The sequence below is a fragment of the Anguilla anguilla genome, chromosome 11 (assembly GCF_013347855.1).
Source record: "Anguilla anguilla isolate fAngAng1 chromosome 11, fAngAng1.pri, whole genome shotgun sequence".
NCBI lineage: Eukaryota > Metazoa > Chordata > Actinopteri > Anguilliformes > Anguillidae > Anguilla > Anguilla anguilla.
The window spans coordinates 24,143,025-24,163,673 of NC_049211.1; the positions used below are offsets into that span (position 1 = coordinate 24,143,025).

At 41.1% G+C, this 20,649-nt stretch overlaps 1 protein-coding gene across 1 annotated transcript; it reads left to right on the plus strand.

Moving 5' to 3' along the window:
* The first annotated feature begins 3,391 nt into the window (after positions 1-3,391).
* Positions 3,392-16,497, plus strand: zgc:158258 (uncharacterized protein LOC791186 homolog). Its single transcript, XM_035380523.1, has 4 exons — positions 3,392-3,546; positions 11,381-11,569; positions 14,378-14,576; positions 14,748-16,497. Exons 2-4 carry the CDS (start codon positions 11,465-11,467, stop codon positions 16,100-16,102), a joined length of 1,659 nt encoding a protein of 552 aa, XP_035236414.1. The 5' UTR covers positions 3,392-3,546; positions 11,381-11,464; the 3' UTR covers positions 16,103-16,497.
* The last annotated feature ends 4,152 nt before the right edge of the window (positions 16,498-20,649 follow it).

Sequence of the window (20,649 nt, forward strand, 5' to 3'; positions counted from 1 at the left end):
AAACCACAGTGGCAGGGAGGGGTAAATGTTCTTTTGTGTTCGTTATTTCTGTATGTTTTAAGGTTCTGGAGGTTATAAAGGGACACATAAAACAGACAATATAAAAGTTTTGTTTCCAAGTCACTATTTTAGTTATCTTCAATTCCGTGCACTTGAAAGAAAACTACAAAAGGAACAGTGTGTGCATTTTAGAATTCAGGACGTACAGCTGGGCCATTGTCGTTGATGCCTGTTTACCATGAGACGATCGTATTGTTCTCCATTCGTTCAGTGACATTGTTCCACAACATAAAACTGACTCAGAGAAGGGTATAATGGCACATCTTGCTGGGAAGCCTCTCCCTTTCTAATGTAAGCACAATGTTTGCCATAGATTGGACAGTCTGAATGATCTGCCTGCGAATAGTGCGAGTTTGTTTCTTGTTGTTCCTTGTGTTTGGTGCTTTGAAGAATCTATTTGTGTGTTTCTGCTGGTGCATTGACTCTTCAGCCATCGTGTGCTTTGTCAGAGGGACAGGGTAAGGCTGAGCAGCCTCATTCCCGTTCACTCTCCGCAGGGCAGTGCTGCAGGACCGAAGCACAGAAAGATTCCTGCAGCTGACGCCTTCTCTGTACAGCATCGATTGCTTGTGCGGTTCACATGAGTCCAAGCATCGGCCATTTATCCTGTCAGCATATTGCTTTACGCTTGTCACACAGCCTAATGGCGTGGTTTTAGCCATAGTTTGACCCCTATAAAAACGGCCGGCAAAATACCGAGCACACTGCAGTGTCCTGTCTTGTCTGTATTCATAATATTTTTCAGTAATATTCAATAGGAAATATCCTGTAGGGTGACTGACATTTATGCCCAATGAGTCATAATCATTGAATCTGCATGCATTTTCGCTCTGCTTTGACTGCAGGGTAAGGTAGGTGACCATGTCTCCGTCTGTGTCTCTATAATTATGTATCTATTTTCAGCATGTAGCACTGGACACATGCAGAGCCACATATTCAACCTTTTGAATCTTCACATAAGAGGAATTCACCCCCATACCCCCTCCACTAAAATCCACTGTTTATTCCTGTATTTATGATCAGTTCCACCAAACAGTAGCATGTCAACTTTGGCTGGTCATGTAGAACACCCCAACTTCTGCCCATTAAGTACTTAGCTATTTTTCCTCATACAATCCCTTTTATACCAATAGGAGACAAGACATTTCTCACCAAGGTTGATCTGTAATCAGTCTATGTTTGACACAAGTAGTACAAACAAACAACATTACATGGCCACTCCCAGTTTATTTTGATTAGACAATTGACCAATCCCTAACCTCATAGTACGATTGGAAAAGGAAGTACAGGACAGTTTTGAGTCACTTGGACAGTCACTGCTCGAGACAACCACCTAAAGACTTCTGGCTTATGTTTATATGTGGTATAGAGAAAACACGTGAGGGTTTTTTTCCTTTATACCACAAGAGTGGAGCTGTAGGCCCTGCCAGTGTTTCATAAAGGACAGACCCGTGCTTGTCCAATACTACATTCCTCACAGTTTCCTGGTCCATGGAAAACATGCTCACATGGAATGGTCAGGTATACCTTGATGGACACGTAGCCATCAAGAGCTGTAGTTCTCAAACAGCTCTTAATTCATTACAGTCACAAGGTGTGTCTGTTTGAATATTGCCTGGAAAATGAAAAGATGCTAACCATAAGCACAGTGTACTGTGATTGAACTTGTTTCCATTTAAATCCTGACATTTGAAGCAGTAAAATGATTTTTAGATGGAAATAAAAAAGAATCACAATACATTGAGCTTTTTTTCAAGGATGTAGTGGAATGTGCCTAATGTTTTTGTTTCTAGGGTATGCCCTGTCAGTTTCTGGGTTGTGCACTCCTCCTTTAATGGTATTCCATATGAGGCACACCCACCGTTCAGTATCTGAAAAATCTTGGCGATGTGTCACTATTTACATTATGACCAGGAAATACATATCAATAATCTTTACTTGTAGGATATTTCAGAGGTAACTGAAGGTGTTTATCTGCACTGCCAGTTCAACTGACCTGAGTTGAAAGCTGGGCTCATTTTAGAACATTATGTGCAGTTGTCGTAATGTGTACAGTAGAATAGTGCAGAGAATGTGTTGTGTAAACACAAGTGCTACAGCTTCAATAAGCTCTTTGCTCCAGCAGCACAAATCATTAACACTCATTTGGGGTCATTTTGTGCCATGGCAAATTTGCATTATCTGCTGAAATACTGGGTTAAAATATTGTTATTGGGGATGTTACAGTAATATGTTCAGATTTTGAGACTTTATCCACTAGATCTCATGTTTCAAGCATGTGTAAACAAGACCTCCTCTCTCAACCTAGTTAATAATTGGCTTGTGTATCAGCTTTAAGGCCAATGCCATTTTACTGTTTTGTTTCTGATTTTGATTCTTTGTATATTGTTTCATTAGAATTTTCAGAAAATATTTGACCCATTAACTTATATAGCTACACCAAATGTTTTGTCTCTATCCAGTATACATTTACATTGCAACCATTAAACTCTCCTTAATGTGTTTCAGCATCTCTTAGGTGATCCTTTCAGTCTTTATTGAAAACTGGCATGTGGGGAATAATATTTGTGCTATTACACCTGAAATATGGTCATGTTTACTTTTCAAAAAAGTATCCAGTCCATTGCCTTGACTAATGAGTTTAATGGTTGACTTGTAATATTTATTTCAAATGTCTTAAAGATGTGTGTATCTCAGTAGAAATATAAATTTTATGTATGGGTCTTTCCATTATTACCTGTATATATCCTATTTTAAGGATTTAAAAATGCACTGGTGCACACACACAAAACCTGATTATGGCTTTCTCCCAGGATTGTGAATATATTATTTGTATTAGCTGTGGTGTTACCATATAGATAATTGAAAATAACTATCAGTGATTAAACAAAAAAAAAAGTAAATAAAATCTCTGTATGCAAAGTAGATTTACTTACATAGACGGAGGCTGTCGAGACAAGAGAGGTTCCACAAGAAATTGATCTTATCGCTTCAATGCAAGGTTAATATTATCATTTTTGCCTCGCAGGTAACATTGCATAATAGCAACACACGTCCACATTCGTTGCGTTGTCTATTTTTTAACTATTCGTATTAATGAATTATTGTGAATTTTTTGCACAGCCATGTAACAATTTTCCAAATCACTTGAATGTTGAGAACACTAGTTATTTGGCATATCAACTTATCCACAAACAAGAAAAAACAGGTATTTCGAGATAAGAGAACCACCCCATAGATATGTTCAAGTAGTAGACTACAGTTTACCATTGGCTGCACCTGCGGAAGACTGCAGTTCCGGCGTGCGCTCATTGGCTAAAAGTGACTCTACTGAAGAGGAAAGACTTATCTTGTGTGTTCACCTGTTCATTTTTCAGCCTCAGGAAACCTGGCACTGCGAAGGGAAGTTTGTTTATGGTAGATAACTAACTTTTGGAATAAAGACCCTGAAAGTAGGCTGCTGTTAGCAGTCTAAGACATATTGCGGTAAGTCATCGTATTAATGGATATTTCACCAAGGAATTACGTTTTTCAAAAGTTGATTGTCCTTTTAGTTGCAGGCTAATGAAAGTCGTGTCTTAGGTGTCTGTACTCCATTTACTATGACAATCTCCTGTCATGGTAATAAATTCACATTGCAAATCCATTGTTGAAGAAATTGACGCATTGATACCACAGGTCGGGCACATTTTCTTAACGTTTTTTCGTTTACGGGATCATAGATTTGCGGAAGTGGACTTCAATGGGAATTTAAACTAGTGTCTTTTAAAATGTGGAAGTAGTCTACTTCTAAATAAGTAGGCGAACATTGAATGTTTCAGTTTCGCATGATGACAAGAGGAACTTGTAGCTAACTAAATGTTGCTTGGCTATTTGTCGTTACATTGCGACCAATCGATTTGGTAACCCTACCAATACTCAAGTGTAGAGATTTTATTTTATATTGTTATACATATTCCGAATAGAATCCTGCTTCTGTTTCATGAAACCTCCACGTCAAATATTGGTTCACTTCTGTTAAGTACTGTGCAGAAGGGTTTATCCAACACATCGCACCCCTGTTCTGACTTAAGCTGCTTTTCATTCTAACCAATATCGCAACCTCTGAATTGTAATGAGCTGTTAAATGTTCATAATTAGACACCTTCTTGCCAAGAAGAGGAAAATGTTACCTTCTGAAGTCTTGCCTTATGTCAAAATAGCTAAACATTCCATTGTGAATGTCCCATATTTGCATTCGGATCAGTCAAAGTTTTAATTCATGTAACGAGCTAAATCTATTGGCAAATGTTTCCCTTGAAAGGGATTAATGTGCAGATCAGAGAATGGCAGGTGGAATCTCGATTTTTTTTCCCCCAACATCTCCCAGACGATTTAAACCTAAGATTTCACTTAAACTGGCGTTTTGTTTGTCAGACTAATTTGTCAAAATGGGATTAATCGAAATTGAAATCGAGTCATTGTTTCTAAATTATATTGGGTTGTCATTAATGAAAAGCAAACGGATAATCTCGGTAATTTTGCTGTAAAACTTTACACTCCAGTGAGTGAAATCCTATACCGTTTATGTAATATTATCACTTGGCAGGCAGTGTGAACCTATCATTAAACATTCATGTGTTGGGGTCATAACACTAAACTACTTAGATAAGACCAGCGTAGTATCCGTTACTATTGTTAGGATGTAATTACGTTCTTATGAGTTTATTATACATCTTTGGGGAGGGCTATGGGCTAGCATAATATTCAATGTATTTGTAAAGAAAGTTCAGATATAAAACATGATGACGTTTGCTGGTGTTAAAATTAATTCTCAAAATTTAGTTGCAGTTAAACAATACGGTTAAAATCAAGCCAGCAAATTATAAAAATCAGGAAGTCCCACACTCATAGTATAAGGATCCCGTGATTTGATCATTTTATTATATATTTAAAAGATTTAAGAGACATGAATTGTAAAAGGCTAGATTTATGACCTGGTGGTTTACACTGAAAGTTGGTTATCTGATTCTGTGTGCCCTGCCTTGCCTGGCTTTGCTTCCTTAGATTTCTTTCCTAGTTGCATGCAAAAGAAAGCACATTATTTGTGCCTGATATCTGAGCTTGTTGCGTAATACTGTAGTACATGTTAGAAAGCAGCAAGGAGGTCAAGCAGAGAAGAGAAGTAGCCAGGGGCCTGAAACCAGGAATACAAGGATGGGCTCCACATTCTGTCCACGGTGCTTTACATGAATGAGTGTACTGGAGATCTGTCTCTCCTTGCCTTTCCCATCCAACTATTTGAGTAATTGCTTTCCCAGAATAGGCCTTTGGAGAAAATAAAGAGAAGAGAAAATAAGCTAATTGGTGATGTTTAGCACTGCTGGATAACATGTTGTTAAGTCTCTTGAATCTTCTACCTTGAGGACTGTAGATTATTCTGGTGTTCCCTCACTACCTGTAGAAGATGGACCTACTATTGCACATTACTGTGAAGAAGCTTCTTGTCCCAGGGGCTTACAAGGAAGTGTATTTACTTGACCTGAACTCACGACAGGTTTGCTGTCGACTGGATATACTGTGACATGGGCCAGTGCTTGGCATATTGGTCAGCAGGTATGGCATCACTCTGGCTGACAGTGGGCTCAGTGGCTTCGTAAAATAATAGTCACTGCTGTGAATACTGTGTTAATGGCTGCACAAATGTGATTCACCAGCAAACTGAAGATGTGTTCAGGACATCGCCGTGACTCTGACATAAACTGTGCTCTTCAGAAACTCCTTGTTCCAAGGTATTATTTGGAGTATAATTTGCATGCAGTCGGGTGCTTCAAACTTAGATGGAAAAGCAAAAATCCACAAGAAATAGATATAATAAGCGTCTCATCTACTGATTACGTTTACTGAAAATATACAGCATCGCCTTTTCATTGATATTGAGGAATAAATTACATGACATCAGTTTTCCTTTCACTTTTTTCTATTATACAGACATACCTGTACTTATAAATGATGAAATGTCATAAAAAAACATGTTTACACACAGGTTTTTTTTGTTTTGTTTTACAATTTATTGCCCAAAAAATTACACTTTTTTCAGAAGGTTGGAAATCACTTCACCAAGTTGGATAGTCAGGAAGTTTGCTCCTGGACATTACAATTCAGAGACCCACTCAAATGGTTTCAGAGGGTCAGAAATGTGTAATGATGATAATTCCCAGAGTGCAGAATTATATGGTGAATACTGTATTAATCCTCTCTTCCCAAGTGTAGCATTTCCCAGTACTGATCCTGTAGAAACCTGTGTACATTCAATTATGTTATAGCTATGCTCCATTTGGAATGAGCAACTCTATTCATAATAAACTAGGTGCTCCTACTCATGGATGAGGCAGGAAATAACTTGCCGACTGAAATCCTCCCGTCCTTGATGGTGCTCTGGCCACTTATGCATTGTCCCGCTAGGCAGCCAGGCACAGTAAGCACTGGCATGGCTTTGAGTTTGACTTCTGGCCATAGGGCATGTCACAGCACTGAGACTCTTCAACTGTAGTCCTTTAGCCTGATGGACCATCTAGACAGGCTGTTCTACTGTAAGGGAATATTAATCTGTATTAGTTGTTGACATTATCTGCACTCAAATCTGTGTGAAGGAAATGTGTTCTTGGAAATTAGCTTGTGCAGCTGAAAAGGCAGAGGTTTTACTTCTTAAATATTGTTTTTAAAATTAATATTTAAAGATTTGAGAACAATGCTTACATTAACCAATTTTAATTAGTTGCTTATTTGTACCACATAATTGAACTAATCAAACTTCTTTACCTTTAAATTATTAGTTTCATTCAACTGATTCACAGCTGATTAACAGTAAATTAAGAACTGACTTTACTGTATGTTTGACTGTCTATTAGCTTAAACACAAATCCAAATGTTAGGCTTACACAGTTCTTACCTAAAGACCCTTTAAGCTGATAATTGTGAAATTATGTCAGTTCCAGATCAATGCTAAATGAGAGTTCTGTCAAGCCTAATTAGATGAGCTCTTTTTGGAATGAAAAATGGAGTCCCCAGGGCTGGTATTGGTGGAAACGGTGCCGTAGTGTTAAGGGCTATTCGACAGAGCTCAAGTCGACAATTGGTTATGCTGTATTGACTCGTGGCTTATTGTGCAACAAAACAACCAGTCCATTCAGTTTAAAGCGATGTTGTGCTGAAGCAAGCTAAACATTAAACTTTAAGTCTTTCCCCGTATGTGTGCACATGGGCTGTGTCGAGTTGCATAACAGCATAGTTTATGAGCCTTTATTTTCCTATAATGATTAACTCTGCCTGACTGTTTTTTTTTTTTGACGTCAAGCATACTTCGCATTTCTCTTCATCGGGGGAGAACATTTACCTCACAGTGTCACCCTCAAAATTAGTTAATGGATCTTGTTGATCGTGACCTGTTGTTGCCTCGTTCCAGTAGGCCTATGCTAAGGCAGTATCCACGGACACCGCAGGTGACAAACTCTGACCTCGGCCATGGACAACAAAGACCCTTCGTTTTCATTTCGCCTGACATGTGCGAGCAAGTCACTGGTTAAATGAATAACTGCATTGCGTTACAAAAATAAAGAGGGGAGCAGGCAAAGTGACATTCCTCGGGTGAATTAAGAGCCACCTTGGCGATGGGCGTAGCCCGCCCCGCGAGAGCTGTCACACACAGCCACTCTGCAGGTTTACGGCTTCCTTTGTGCTCGTGTCCGCCTTTAAATCCATCAGCGGGAGGCGTCTTTAATTAGCGTCAGCGAAACGGCAATCGCGGACCGATCGGGGCGGCCTGCAGTCCTCGCTTACGAGCAGCGAGAGCCCTGCTCCCTCCCGTGCTGAACAAGTGTCCCCCCGACCCCGACCCCATCTGGGGGTGTATTACAGAAGTGTGCAGTTTAGAATGTGTCCCAGTGTCCATCTGCCCGAAGCGCAGTCAGTGAAGCTGAATCTATCTCCGTGCCACTCTGCGCGCGCTAGCATTTGCTCAGCGAAACGATTAGATAATGTTATCACTGTGATATTACGTTTACAGAGGCTGCCCTGGATCTGTCTCAACTGGCTTATTATTTTACGGTTTTGCTTGGGGGAAGGTGGGCTGGCATCACTCCAGATTTACTGAGAGGTATTAACTCTTCTGATCTACTGAACCCACAGGCAATTAACTGACAGTATTCCAATTGCTCGATTGAATAGCATTAATGTAACACTGCTTTCGATTTCAAGTTATTTGGATACGTGTGTTTTGAATTGGTTGTTATTGAAATGTCAGTAGTTGAAGCAAACTGACTTTATTTGAATGGAGGGTGGAGCTCTCCATTTAGTTATGTGAAAAGAAACTATCAGAATTCCACAAAACCGTTGCTCCCTTAAGGATGTGCGTAGGTAAGGTGGAATTTGGTGATGCTTTGTATATGATGTGGTTTGGTTGGTGTTAAAGTAGTAAGTTCGTGAGGATGTGTTCCAGAGGTCAACTCCTTCTCTCCTGGTTTTTGTTTTGTTTTGTTTTGGCTTCAATTCTTGACCTTGAGAAGGGTGATGTCATTAAGAGTCGCAAATACATGGCATTTTGTTGCCGCTGTCACTAACAGCATATTACGCTGAGAATCAGGTAGGGCACTGGAATATTGGCCTAAGTCTTAAGATCATCTTTAACGGTGGTTCATCTTTGGTTGGTTGTTGTTAAATGTTATTACTTACTAAGTTCTGTCTCTGTGGTCATCATTATTAGCCGATTGTGAAAAACTGATTTGATTTGGTAGCCTATTTGAAGTTGTTGATAGTACAACTGTGATCGAAGGAGATCAACCATGTGATGGAACAGTGTTTGTCCTTCTGCTTAGTTTAAGAGTCTTATTAAATGCTACATCATTGAGTGCTTACTCCTTTGCGAGCAATATTGTAATGTAATAACATTAACTAGCTTTCATTGCAATTGATTAAATTATTGTACCCCTGATGTTTGCCTTAGAGAAGAATATATGATTATTTGTGAAAATAAATGTTTGAATGTTGGCATTACACAGAATATTTACATAATGGCATTGATAATGTTATAGTCTCATACAGTACCTAATAATCATTATGTCACATTGAAGACCCCCTGAAACCACAACGTTTCCCTTAATATGAGAAATGTAACACAGTATGCCTACGATAAGGATTCATCGGTTGGTGTTGTCTAGTATCTGATAGAAAACTTTTGTTTTTAATTTGTGATTTTTTTGGCAGGAAGTTTCCTCATTTTTGTAGAAAAGGCTTGGAAATGCAGTCTTGTGGAAGGCTGTTTTTACTCCAGAATGAAGGGATGTATATTATTATTTTTTTAAGCTTTGTTTCAGATTGAAGAACATGTATGATTTAAGGAACAACAGGAAAGTTTTGTTTTCCTTTTTCTTGCAGAGGATAAAAGTGTCCTTTGTTTGCCCAGTTCCTCAATTGATGGGGAACTAGTTTCAGTATTATCTTCAAAAATCTCTTGTAAACCTCTATTTGCTGGAGCACAAACCAGATTTTGTTCTTTTTTTATTGTTTGTGGAAATATTCCATACCGTGAAGTTATTCCACATCAACCCTCTCCCCCTACCATCACACTTTAATGCCAACTGCTTGCCTGGGTGTCTGCAGTCTGCCTGCGATGTCACTCATGAGGAGACATGAAGCTGCAGTGGCTTTGCTGTTGCGTTCAAAATGGAAAAGAGGTGGACGGTTGATTTCACCTCTGAGGACTTGCTTGCTTGGGGTTGCTCCAGCAATGGGATGGTCCTACAGCTATTTTTTCGAATTCCAAACCCACTTTCTACCCAGTTTGGAATTCCATAACATAGCTGTAGGCCCATCACATTGCTGGAGCAGGGGAGATAAGTTTAAGTACCCGGTTTTAGAAGTTGTTTGATCTTGCATTTTGGTCAGTCGGGCCATTTGCCTTGGGTTCTGTGGAAAAATGGATTAAATGTCACTCTTGCTTCATGTCAATAATTGTGTCTGCCAGTGAGGTATAACCAGGTATAGGCTACTGCGTAATAATGAAAGTTCTACCTTCCCCTTTTACATTTACATGTATTTAGCAGATGCAGCTACTCAGAGTCACTTGCAGGATACAGTAGTATGTACAATAAGATTACATTAACTCCCGACTACAAAACAACATGACATTACAATGAGGCCCTTATCTAAAGTGACCTGAAATGAAGTTCATCAATCTCTCATTGAGAAGTGCGGGAGCACCAAAGTGATGAACATGCTTAGTTGGTAATGATATGGTCATTGCTAGCCTCAACTAGGCTGTTAGAAAAAACTTAACCTGATACACCCATTCAATGTTTTCACAATATTTTAAATGTGCAAAAATCCATCTGTTTATCCTGTTTTACATACTCTGCCAAATTAACACACAAATACAGTGAATTCTACAACTTCAGTGTTTAACTTCGTAACATTTAACAGCTACACTTGTGCTAAAAATCTGGGTACATGTTGATAAAATCTTGTTATTAAGCGGTGGGTCATCAGAAATTCACAGTAGCAACTGAAACAAAGCTTCTTTGTTTAAAAGCTTGTATATCCTCACATTAAGTGTCATGTAACCTAGTAAAAGAGCTAAAAGAACATTTATTACAATGATAAAACCGTGGCTGAAGACTGCAAAGTCATAGAAAGTGCTAGGAGAGAGAGGCAAGACCCAAGATGCAAAGGTGGGCTTTCAACTTAAATGTAGTCTGCTTCCACGTTACATATTCTGCTATTAACACGACACCGACAGTGAAAAGAACTTAGATTAGCATGAGCTCCAAAACTGAGCCTTGTGGTTAGTAGTGCAAAGAGTTTATACATCTTGCAAAACACGTTCTTTGCTGTGATGCTTGGCAGTTTCCTGCCTATTAATTATCCTGCTGTTTCCTATAAACGACCCATAAGGAGATCAGTGAAGTGCAGGCAATGTAGAGGAACAGGGTGAGGCTAAATCTGTATACAATTAGACTTTACAATTATCTGTTTATTTGTGCATATACAAGGCCAATGGAAGTTAATGGTTGTGATTTTCCTGCAAAGTGCTGTGTCATGGCTTTAGCACATTTCTCTCAGGCTCCAACCACAGCTTCTCCTATATAGTTTACATTTGTGGCATTCTGCTGGTTTCTATGTATATGGGAACTGAAACTATTAACTATTGAAGTGGGGAAAAACACGTCTGGTCTTTATTCAAGGAGTTGTGTTTGCTTTTAGCATTGGGGACCTCCAAGCCCTTTGGAGTACATTGCTATGAGTTGACCTTGGAGTAAAAAAAATCCCCCCTTTCCCTACTCAACAGGGCTGGTTCTGAGAGAGGCTCTCTGCGGCTTTCAGCCAATCAGCAGAAGCCTTCAAAGTGGCAACCCTGCCCTGCCCCCGTGCAATGCCGGAGAGTGACACGTGGACAGGCGGCGTTGCCATGGAAACGATGACCAGCATGGACAGTGCGGGAAGCTGCGACAGTGTTGTCAGCGTCAATTCCGTCTTTGTGAGTTCTGCCCTCTCCATGTCTTCAGCCTCTGCCACGTTACATCCACGTGATCTCACACATCCTCTTTATTTGTAATGCTATTTGCCTTTGTTTATAGTACTAATTATCGGTTTCTGTGGCTAACTCTGCACTTACTGATGTTAAATGGGCCGTCTGTAGTTTTTGGTGATAATGAGGATATCTGTGTCTTTTGTATTCTTGAGAATAACAGAACTGATGGTATCCACTTTTGAGTGTATGCAAAGTGAATGTAATGTAATGTAACTCAGAAACTAGTAGAACTTCGCAACCTATTCTTCCTGATACTAGCATTCAGTTTACTTCATCATTCTTGGTATACGCTACACTGATCATACTTTCAAATGCAGCTTGCAAAACAAGTGTATGGTACATACCTGCCATTTATACAAGAAACAGGATGTTTCTGTCAAATATATATGCATGTATGTAGAAATGTATACATATTTATTTATAAACACTGTATAAATTCATATGTTCACATGTCTTATCTAGGCACATTCAGAATACAACATTTAATGGGAAAATTACAATAAGTAAGCAGTATTTTTAAGTGTTTAACTTATACTGTAGTCAGAATAATGTCAAAATCAGCTAGTTATTGGGAAATGGGGAAACATCAGAGATTAAATGTTCTCTTGGTCTTCACTGGGATCTATATCTGTTATGTGGTTGTATGAAAAAAATACCAGAAGGCTCATGTTTTGGGTGTGACACAATGTAGTGCTCATGTAGTGACACAAAAGACATTTTTGTCATTCTTTTTGGACTGGCATTGAAACTAGTATCTGATGAAACCGCATGTTTTAGCAGCGGTCTTAATAGATATTTGGACTCACGCAACACTTGAAACAATTGATTTCTTTAAAGCAGGGTTCAAGAGCATAGATCAGTCTGTGATCTTGTTTCAAGATCTGTTGGAGAGATCCATTTGTTTGCGAGAAGTCTTTGAACACACCAACAGTGAAGCCTTCAATGTTTTCTACTAGGAACATCAAAAGCAAGTCCTTTCATTGTTGCTCATAAGGACATCAAATGAGGGAGAGGAGTTTTTCCACTGAAATAAAATCCCTGCACAGTGGAATTTAGATTTAAGAGCTGCTCTGAACAGGAAGTGGGCAGGTTTGACTTTCCATCAGGGTGAAAAGGTGTGAGAAGGTAAACGTATGTGACCTCTTAGGTCGCCTTTACATGCGTGCATTTACTACAAGTGAGGCATTTGCTCCAATTTCTGTGGCATATTGTATGTCCTTTGCTTCGAAATGGTGGTTTACAATTCCGTCACAGCTGCGCTAACCTCCCCTTATCATCTGCACAAAGGATTATGTGCAGGGGCAGAGCTAGCCTGTCATACATATATGGGTGTGAGGCATGATGAGATCCCCCCACCCCCCACGCTCCACACAAAAGCCCTACCCAAAAATCTGAAGAACATTGCTGAATGACAGGCTTGCTGTCACTTGGTGGCTACAGAGTGATCACAACAAGTTTTATTCGGTAAGAACGCCTATATCTCGGCGGTCCAACCCTGTTCCTGGTAATCTACATCCTGTAGGTTTTCATTTCAACCCTAATTTTTCCTCACCTAATCAGCAGCTCAACAGGATCCTTAGCTGTTGAATGGGGTGTGATTCGTGAGGGTTGGAATGAAAACCTACAGGACTAGATCTCCAGGAACAGGGTTGGGCAGCCCTGGTCTATATTATAATCATGTACTAATAGGTGCCTGTTGTGTCTCATAAATAGCACATTTAATAATCATCGTTCTCATAATGAAAATATGTGCCAGAACAATGGGTAAATAGCCTCAGAGGGTTAAATAGTGTCACGCTAAGAACAACACAAAGGGAAAGTGAGTCCATTTTAAAGATCCTGTATATTTCAATGTCAACTCTGATTAAAAAGATATATACATTTTTAATGCAAACAATTTGCAGTGTTGCTTGTCAACATTCATTTAACAAGGTTTTTCATGAATTAAGCCTAAGTTAATGTTTGGGCACACAGGGGGTGTGTCGCACCCACGGCACCCCCGTTAATTCTGCTTCTGATTGTGTGCACAAGTTCTACTGATATGTCGAACAAGAAGCTCAAGAGCTCTGAATTTGCTTTTAGTGTACAACAGAATGGGCCGAATGTTTGATAGACTACTATCCTTCCTTTGGACTTCTTAGTTGTGGGGCCATGCCCTTTGAAAACAAGTTACATACAAGAAATATGCAACACTGGCCACGAATGAATTAAACTGTTCGCATAAAACCATTCAAAGATAAAAATGAAATAGCTGCTCTTTCCCTGATGTTAAGGCAACTTCTTATAATTATATATTATTAAATATATTTTTTTCCCATTGATGCAGTGTCAGTAGTGTGGGACTACCGTCTCTTTTAGCCATACCAGTTTCTCTTTTAGCCATACCAGTTAGAGTGGTTATGGTAACCACTTTTGACCCTAGACAACTGGAAGTTATCACTGTTACCTTTCAATCCCCTGTCCATATTCTAACCACAAAACCGACCCAAGATGGGTGCTCCGGCCCTGAGACCCATTATGAATATGGGCACAGGTCATTTATAGTCTGCCTCAATCAATGTCTCATTCATTAAATGATTGTTAAAATGGCTTATGTAATAACTTTCAGTCACATGGGTCTAGTCAATAATGACGGACTGCAGGACCTCCATTCTACCCACGGGATTCCAGTGTGGTATAATCCTGTTTTTGATGTGTGTGTGTTCCTGTGTGCATGTTTGTGCTCATCTGTGTGCATGTGTGTGTCCATTATAGAGTGATGATAGTCTGGAGCACCTTTCGCCTGAGGAGCGGGCATGTCTGATGTTCCTGGAGGAGACCATAGAGTCCCTGGAGGCTGAGGAGGACAGTGGCCTTTCCACCGATGAGCCGGAGGACCGTCTTCCTATGCCTAACAGCTTGGTTGCCAAGATGGTCCAGCGCACCTCCTCCATGGGTCAGAGCAGGATGGATGGTAAGTCGGGTCGGGCATCCTTTACCCCATCTTCCCTGTCTCCCCCTTCCAGGCATGGGAAACATTGGGGGAAATGTACTGGATAGTAATAACTTTGTATTAAGTTTTTTTTTAAGCAAACATAAAACATTACATGACAGATTGTTGAGTATTTTCTTAATTTTGTTGCAGATGTATCAAATAATCCCTACAATCATCCCATGAAGGACCACAAGGCCTCTAGCTACCTAGTGCCATCTCCATTGGTCCTGGCTAACAATGGCTCCAGCACCCTGCCCAAAGCTGGGGTGGGTGTGGGGGCAGGGACTGACCCCTTACCAGCCACAACCCCCCGCCTGACCGACCTTCCACCAGACAGGGTTGACCTGGTCCACCTGCCCATTAATGTCAGCCCAGACATTGACCCCGGCCAGGGTAACGTGTTGGTGATCCCCCCTCCAACAGACTTCAGGGATGAGCCAGTTGAGCAGGAGGACCTTCCGGGAGGCAGCACACCTTTGCTCAGGCGACCGCTGTCCCAGGGAGACATTATGCAGCTTCTCAGGAAGTCTGTGTCAAAGGACGAGGCTAAGTTGCTCACTGTTACCCACGATGACCAATCCCACAACGGCAACAGCCCTCCTTCTCCTTCTGAGACCCCGCCAGCATCCCCTTATGATTTTGATGAACCAAAGAACCACCCGCCGGCTGTGGCCCCCAAGCCAAAACGACTCCCTTCCAACATCATCCTAAAGACCTCAAAAGGTCCCATTCCCAGCCCAGTGTCCAGCCCAGACCAGAGCACCAGCTCCTCCTGTACGTCGCCCAACGATAAGATCCTAATGGACCCCCAGAAGGTGCGGATGGAGGCCCTCCGAAAACTGGGCCTGCTGAAGGATGACGAGGTAGATTCGGGTCCCACCCACAGCACCCCCCCATACTCTCCCAAATTGCACAGGTCCTGGGAGCACCCCCCTTCGCTGGTAACCCCTGCCTCCACAGACCCACCCCAGATTGACATACCTAAAGCCCAGTCCTCGCCCAACCTGCCCCGAGCTAAGGAGGCCCGGGAGCCCAAATTCCATGGAGAGTATCGAGAGCGCTCAAGCAGTGAGCTCCCCAGTGTCACTCGACCATCTCGCACCATCTCCACGGGTGAAAAATCTGCCACTCTTGAGCGCATGGGTTCTGGCCTCAGTTATTCGTCCATGGGCCAGATTTCCACCAGCTCTGGCCAGGATAAGGGCCTGCCTAAGTCCCTTGAGATGGACTCCCTCAGCCAGCTACGCAACACCCGGCCTCGCCCAGCCTCCCTGGGAAACGGGAAGGACTTCAGGACCATTCAGGGGGACGCTCCCCGGACAGCTGCCCCTGGCACTGCTGTAGCCAAGCCCCCTGAGTTTGGGGATGGTGTCAGGCACCTGCAGGCCAGCAGCTCTCAAAAGCTCCCACGCTCCCAGGGGGTCAGCGTGCTGATCACACCCCGGAGCAAGTCTGGCGAGGACCGCCGTGAAGCCCTGCGGAAGCTTGGTTTGCTCAAGGACTGAGCCCCCAGGCGTGGGGCTCTACACCCTCCCCAAACTGAGCCCCAGCCATATGGACAAGCCCCATTCTGAAAGATGGGTGCACTGTGACTCCCTATCCACTTCGCTACTGTCGAGACTGCCATGAGAGATTACTGCAGAGTTTGGGGAGATAAGACAACATACAGTATGTCTATGTACAGGAGAATGTGCCTTTTGCTTTGATAGCACGCTGATGCTATCTGTCAAACTGCCTTCAATGGACGACGCATACTATCTGAGATGTAGAAGTATGTACAGTAAAGTATGTATAGCATTTTGGTCTTTATAACTACTGTGAATTTGACTATATTTGTACAATCAAATGTTAAAATTTCGATTTTCTAAATAAACAGCATCATGAAGCAGCATTACCTCTCCAACTTAGTCTCTTGTTACATGGCTTGGAAACGTTTTTTCAAAATCTTTCTGTGGACATGTAAAAGTCGTTCCTAGTGGCTGCAGTATTACCTTTGTGCTCAGTGGACCACTGCCTTGTTAATGAGATGGATGAGTTGCCTTGTACTCCTCATTCCTAATTGACACTGTACGGCTAGTGTAACACAGACTTTTGGGAAATCAATCACTGTAATCAAAATCCTTTCAAAGGTTGAGGTACAGCCATCTCGGGCACAGCCATCGTTTCATTATTTGTTTCCTTTGACTGGACGAGCCAGTCGTTTTGAAGGGTTCTAAACAAAGAGCTATAGAATTCCCCAGCTAATGACTCACTGGCACATCAATGCCTTATCTGTCCTTCAGCTGCTCTCTTCCATAACATGGACGCTATCATACAGTACTGCTTTACTTCTGCTGTAGAACCAGCAGTGAGGCGCTCCGACATGAATTCAGTACAATGGATCTCTGTTAATCTCTCCACACCGCTCACAGAACACGTCTCTGAGGTGCAATATTAAATATTCCTTCACTTCCTCGGCATCGGCAGCTTGTTTATTGAGGAAAACGGTTAGAGCAATGTGGTTTTCATTCCTGTGTCTGACCACAGATGATTTTATTTTTATTTTGTCAGTTTTCACCTCTATTTTCAAACCCGAGCGTCGGTACAGTTGCCGTCTATGCTGCAGAACTGAATTGTGGTTGGAAAATCAGGCCTCTGGCTCTGCAGGGCTGGCGAAAGATGAGAGGTTGAGAGAAGCCACTGGCGAGAATGATTGGCGATCAAAATCAGCCCTCGAACTAAAATGCCTGGTTTCCCTATTCCCTCTGCCTTCAGTTAAAATGGAACCTTTACATTGTTTTTTGCCCCCTCCCCCCCTTTGCTCTCATTGCCATTTTATCCAATTCCAGAGCTTTTTAAAATGTTGACCACGTTCAAGGCAGGTGGGTGGTTGTGGTCAAAGACGGATATTGGGATATTATATATTATTATAATTTTGCTTGAAAGTTATTGGCCTGTTCAGCCCCTGGAGTGTTTCCAGAGGTAAATTGTGTTAAATTTCATTCATTGTTAATCCACCTGTTCTGCACCTGTCCTTTCCTGGCAGGCCTTGGTATAGTCTGGGCTCCATGGCGCTCCCATTTTAGGAACATTATCATCATATCATGGATATGTGAGAACCGGAAAAATAATTTAAGAGGACATCTTCTAATTGGGATGCATTAGTGTTCTCCTTAATTTTTCAACTTGGATGTGCTCCTTGGAAAAAATGTTAGCGTAGAGCCCCCTGTATGGTAGTACACCTGAAACCTGTTTCAGCAGGGGAATGTGAGAGTGTGAACTGGTGTGGTGATGGGGCCACAGCTCTTTAGGGCCCTGTCGAGCTGAACAGCACAGGCACTTCTTGGGAAGGTTTTAAAGACATTCCACGACAAAGAAAAACCGTAGTAGGAGAACAGTGCTGATACAAATCTTTGACGTGTGGTTACGTCTTTGCTGACGTAAAATGTGTCTTTGCCTCAAAACAGGCTGTACGTCATCATTGAAGTCTGAAATCAGATATGTTGGAATGTATCAGGAGGAAAACCACATTATCTGGTGATGCATTCACACCTGGTTTTCTGTGCCAAAGAGCTTGGTTTCAAAAGGTAATGCGTCTTGGTGGCCTGTATATTTTTCAGGCAACTATCTAATGAACTCCAGTTGTGGTCATATGTAACTGCAAATAATGCAGTCTAAGGTCACAGAGATGTGCCATGCAGAGACACTGTGATTACACAATGCATAACAGATCTGAGATGGTGCACTGCTCCCATCCTCATGCCTTGTTACAAGGATGGCCAGTGGGTGGATTTTACAGTGAACTTTGGAGATTAAATTCAGGCTTGTGCAACCAAAGCAGGGTGTTTTATTTTCAAAAGTGCCCCCAACTATTATTCAAACATTTATATACAACACAAAAGACTCAGCACATCAATTATACCCATTCAATTACACTTACTGCCAGCAAGCCTACTGACACAAATTACCTGCTTATATACTCTAAATCATCCAGACTATACCATTTGTATAAAATATTCAACTATCTCACAGAAGATATGGCAGTATAACATACATATCATTATACATGTATTATCAGGTGCTACTTTATATCTAATAATCACATATCTAATTGGGTACAAGAAAATATTACCGACTACACTCTACGGTCTCCCCCCGTCTAAAATAGGCAATTCTTCTTGTCCAGCGCTTCTAATAAAATTGCCCAGAATCGTGACATTCGTATTACATCATTCCAGTTTGAACATGGAAAAAACAACGGTTAGTAGCAACTCTAAACATTGCGTTTATTTGATGTGGTATACTAAAATAAATCTATTTAATTTTTGAAACCAGATGTGTATGTTTGAGTTATTTGCAGTACATTAGGGTGCTGAACAGATGTACAGTATGTGTTTGAGTTGACAAACCGGCAAACATAAATGATGGCCACTACGCGCCAAACAACCGCTACCATGTGCAGATACAGTTCAAATCGGATCGTTTAAATAAAAATAAAATAGTGTCCTAGCAAGAACGGAGGGTTCGCTCCGTTTCACGCCCAATTAATATGATAGCGTCGCATGCATTCTTCAGATACTGTACTACAGTATTCAAGGCCTATATTTTATTATGGGTCAGGGGAAGTATGGTCCCGCTGTGTGTTTTGTGACTACGAGCAAGTGAGCCAGTATGAAATCTTACATTGCTGTAAGATGTGAGGCATGAAGTTAATGCTCATTTTAGAGAGGAAAAACAGTCTCCTAATTGAGTCAAAGTTTAATTTAAGAATTCAAAGAATGCTTTCCAAAGCCAGGAAAGGTTCTGTTAATGGATAACAAGTGGGAACATTCCTTTCTGTGTTCTCTCCAATGAATTCGATTTGGCTAATATTTAGTTAGACTGCTGCCGAATATTACACAAATGGTAACATACACATCCTATGTCCTGATCATTTTGTTCACTGTGCAAATTGTGATACTTAAATACTTTTGAGCAGTTATTAACCATAACATTGGCAATCCTGGGTTCATTTTTACATGGTTTTAAACAGAAAAGAGAAATTGTGTCACGGGGGTGAATAATTTCCCCTGCTCTTTTCCTCTCTGTAGAAACCCAGGGGAGTCTATGGATTAGGACTTAAACCTATAAAGACAGGAGAAGCGTCATCTTTTCATGTACACAACATAGACTGCAACTGAATCCAAACATCCCAGACATTGTCCTTTGCATCTTAGATTTTACTGCTTTCATGTAGAACTTTTTTCTGAGGCTTGATGTTGAAGTTTTCACTGGAGGTCAAGCAATTGTCTCCGGAAGGGTAATTACTTGACCTCCTGAAACTTTCAGCTTCTGTTCACACAGCACTTCATTTAAAAACCAAAGGATCTAATGTACGTGTGACTTTTGTGTTCTGTCAACAGGATGAGGTCATGCTAGTTTTCCCGACTGATGCACCAACTGACTTATCTGCTGTGACAGCTAAACCAGTTGAACCTGTTCAGTGTGTCGCCCGAGCTCATTTAATTGCTTTGGTGACTCCCTCAAACAGGGCAACCACAGTTTTCACATTATTCAATCGTAGGAATTCTGAAACCTCATTCATCGAGTTGATTTTCCAGTACATTGATAGGCTTTGCTTTAAACAGCCAACCTCAGCTGGGATTCAGATTTGCATCTCTCGACAAGAAAATATATTGTCTTTGCAAGGATACAGACAAACATAAAGTATGGGTGTATATTACATTGCACAATACATGTAGACATATACGACTGCTATTATTTTTGTGAGCTCACACTAGTGTTTTACTGAGGGACCAGTTTGGCACTGAAGACAGATTTCAGCATCTCTTCTAATAAGTTATGGCTCATTCAATGCAGAAAAAAATATGCTTTTTAGATGCACATAATCCAATGCCAAGCAAGGACAAACAATATTATCATTCTTAAAAGGTCAAACCATTCGGCTTTCCCGAGTCAGTCTTCTGTATTACCTGCACTGAATTTCCACGTCACCATGACGGCAACCTTTCAGATACAGTCGTGCACTGCTTGCTTTCTTCCTTTATGCCTTAAATCTATTTGCAGTTGTTTC

Excerpts from the sequence above, each read along its gene's own strand:
- zgc:158258 (XM_035380523.1), top strand. The coding sequence starts at position 11,465 with ATGCCGGAGAGTGACACGTGGACAGGCGGCGTTGCCATGGAAACGATG. Across the intron at positions 11,570-14,377 it reads TCAGCGTCAATTCCGTCTTT|AGTGATGATAGTCTGGAGCA; the intron begins GTGAGTTCTGCC and ends TGTCCATTATAG. Across the intron at positions 14,577-14,747 it reads GGGTCAGAGCAGGATGGATG|ATGTATCAAATAATCCCTAC; the intron begins GTAAGTCGGGTC and ends ATTTTGTTGCAG.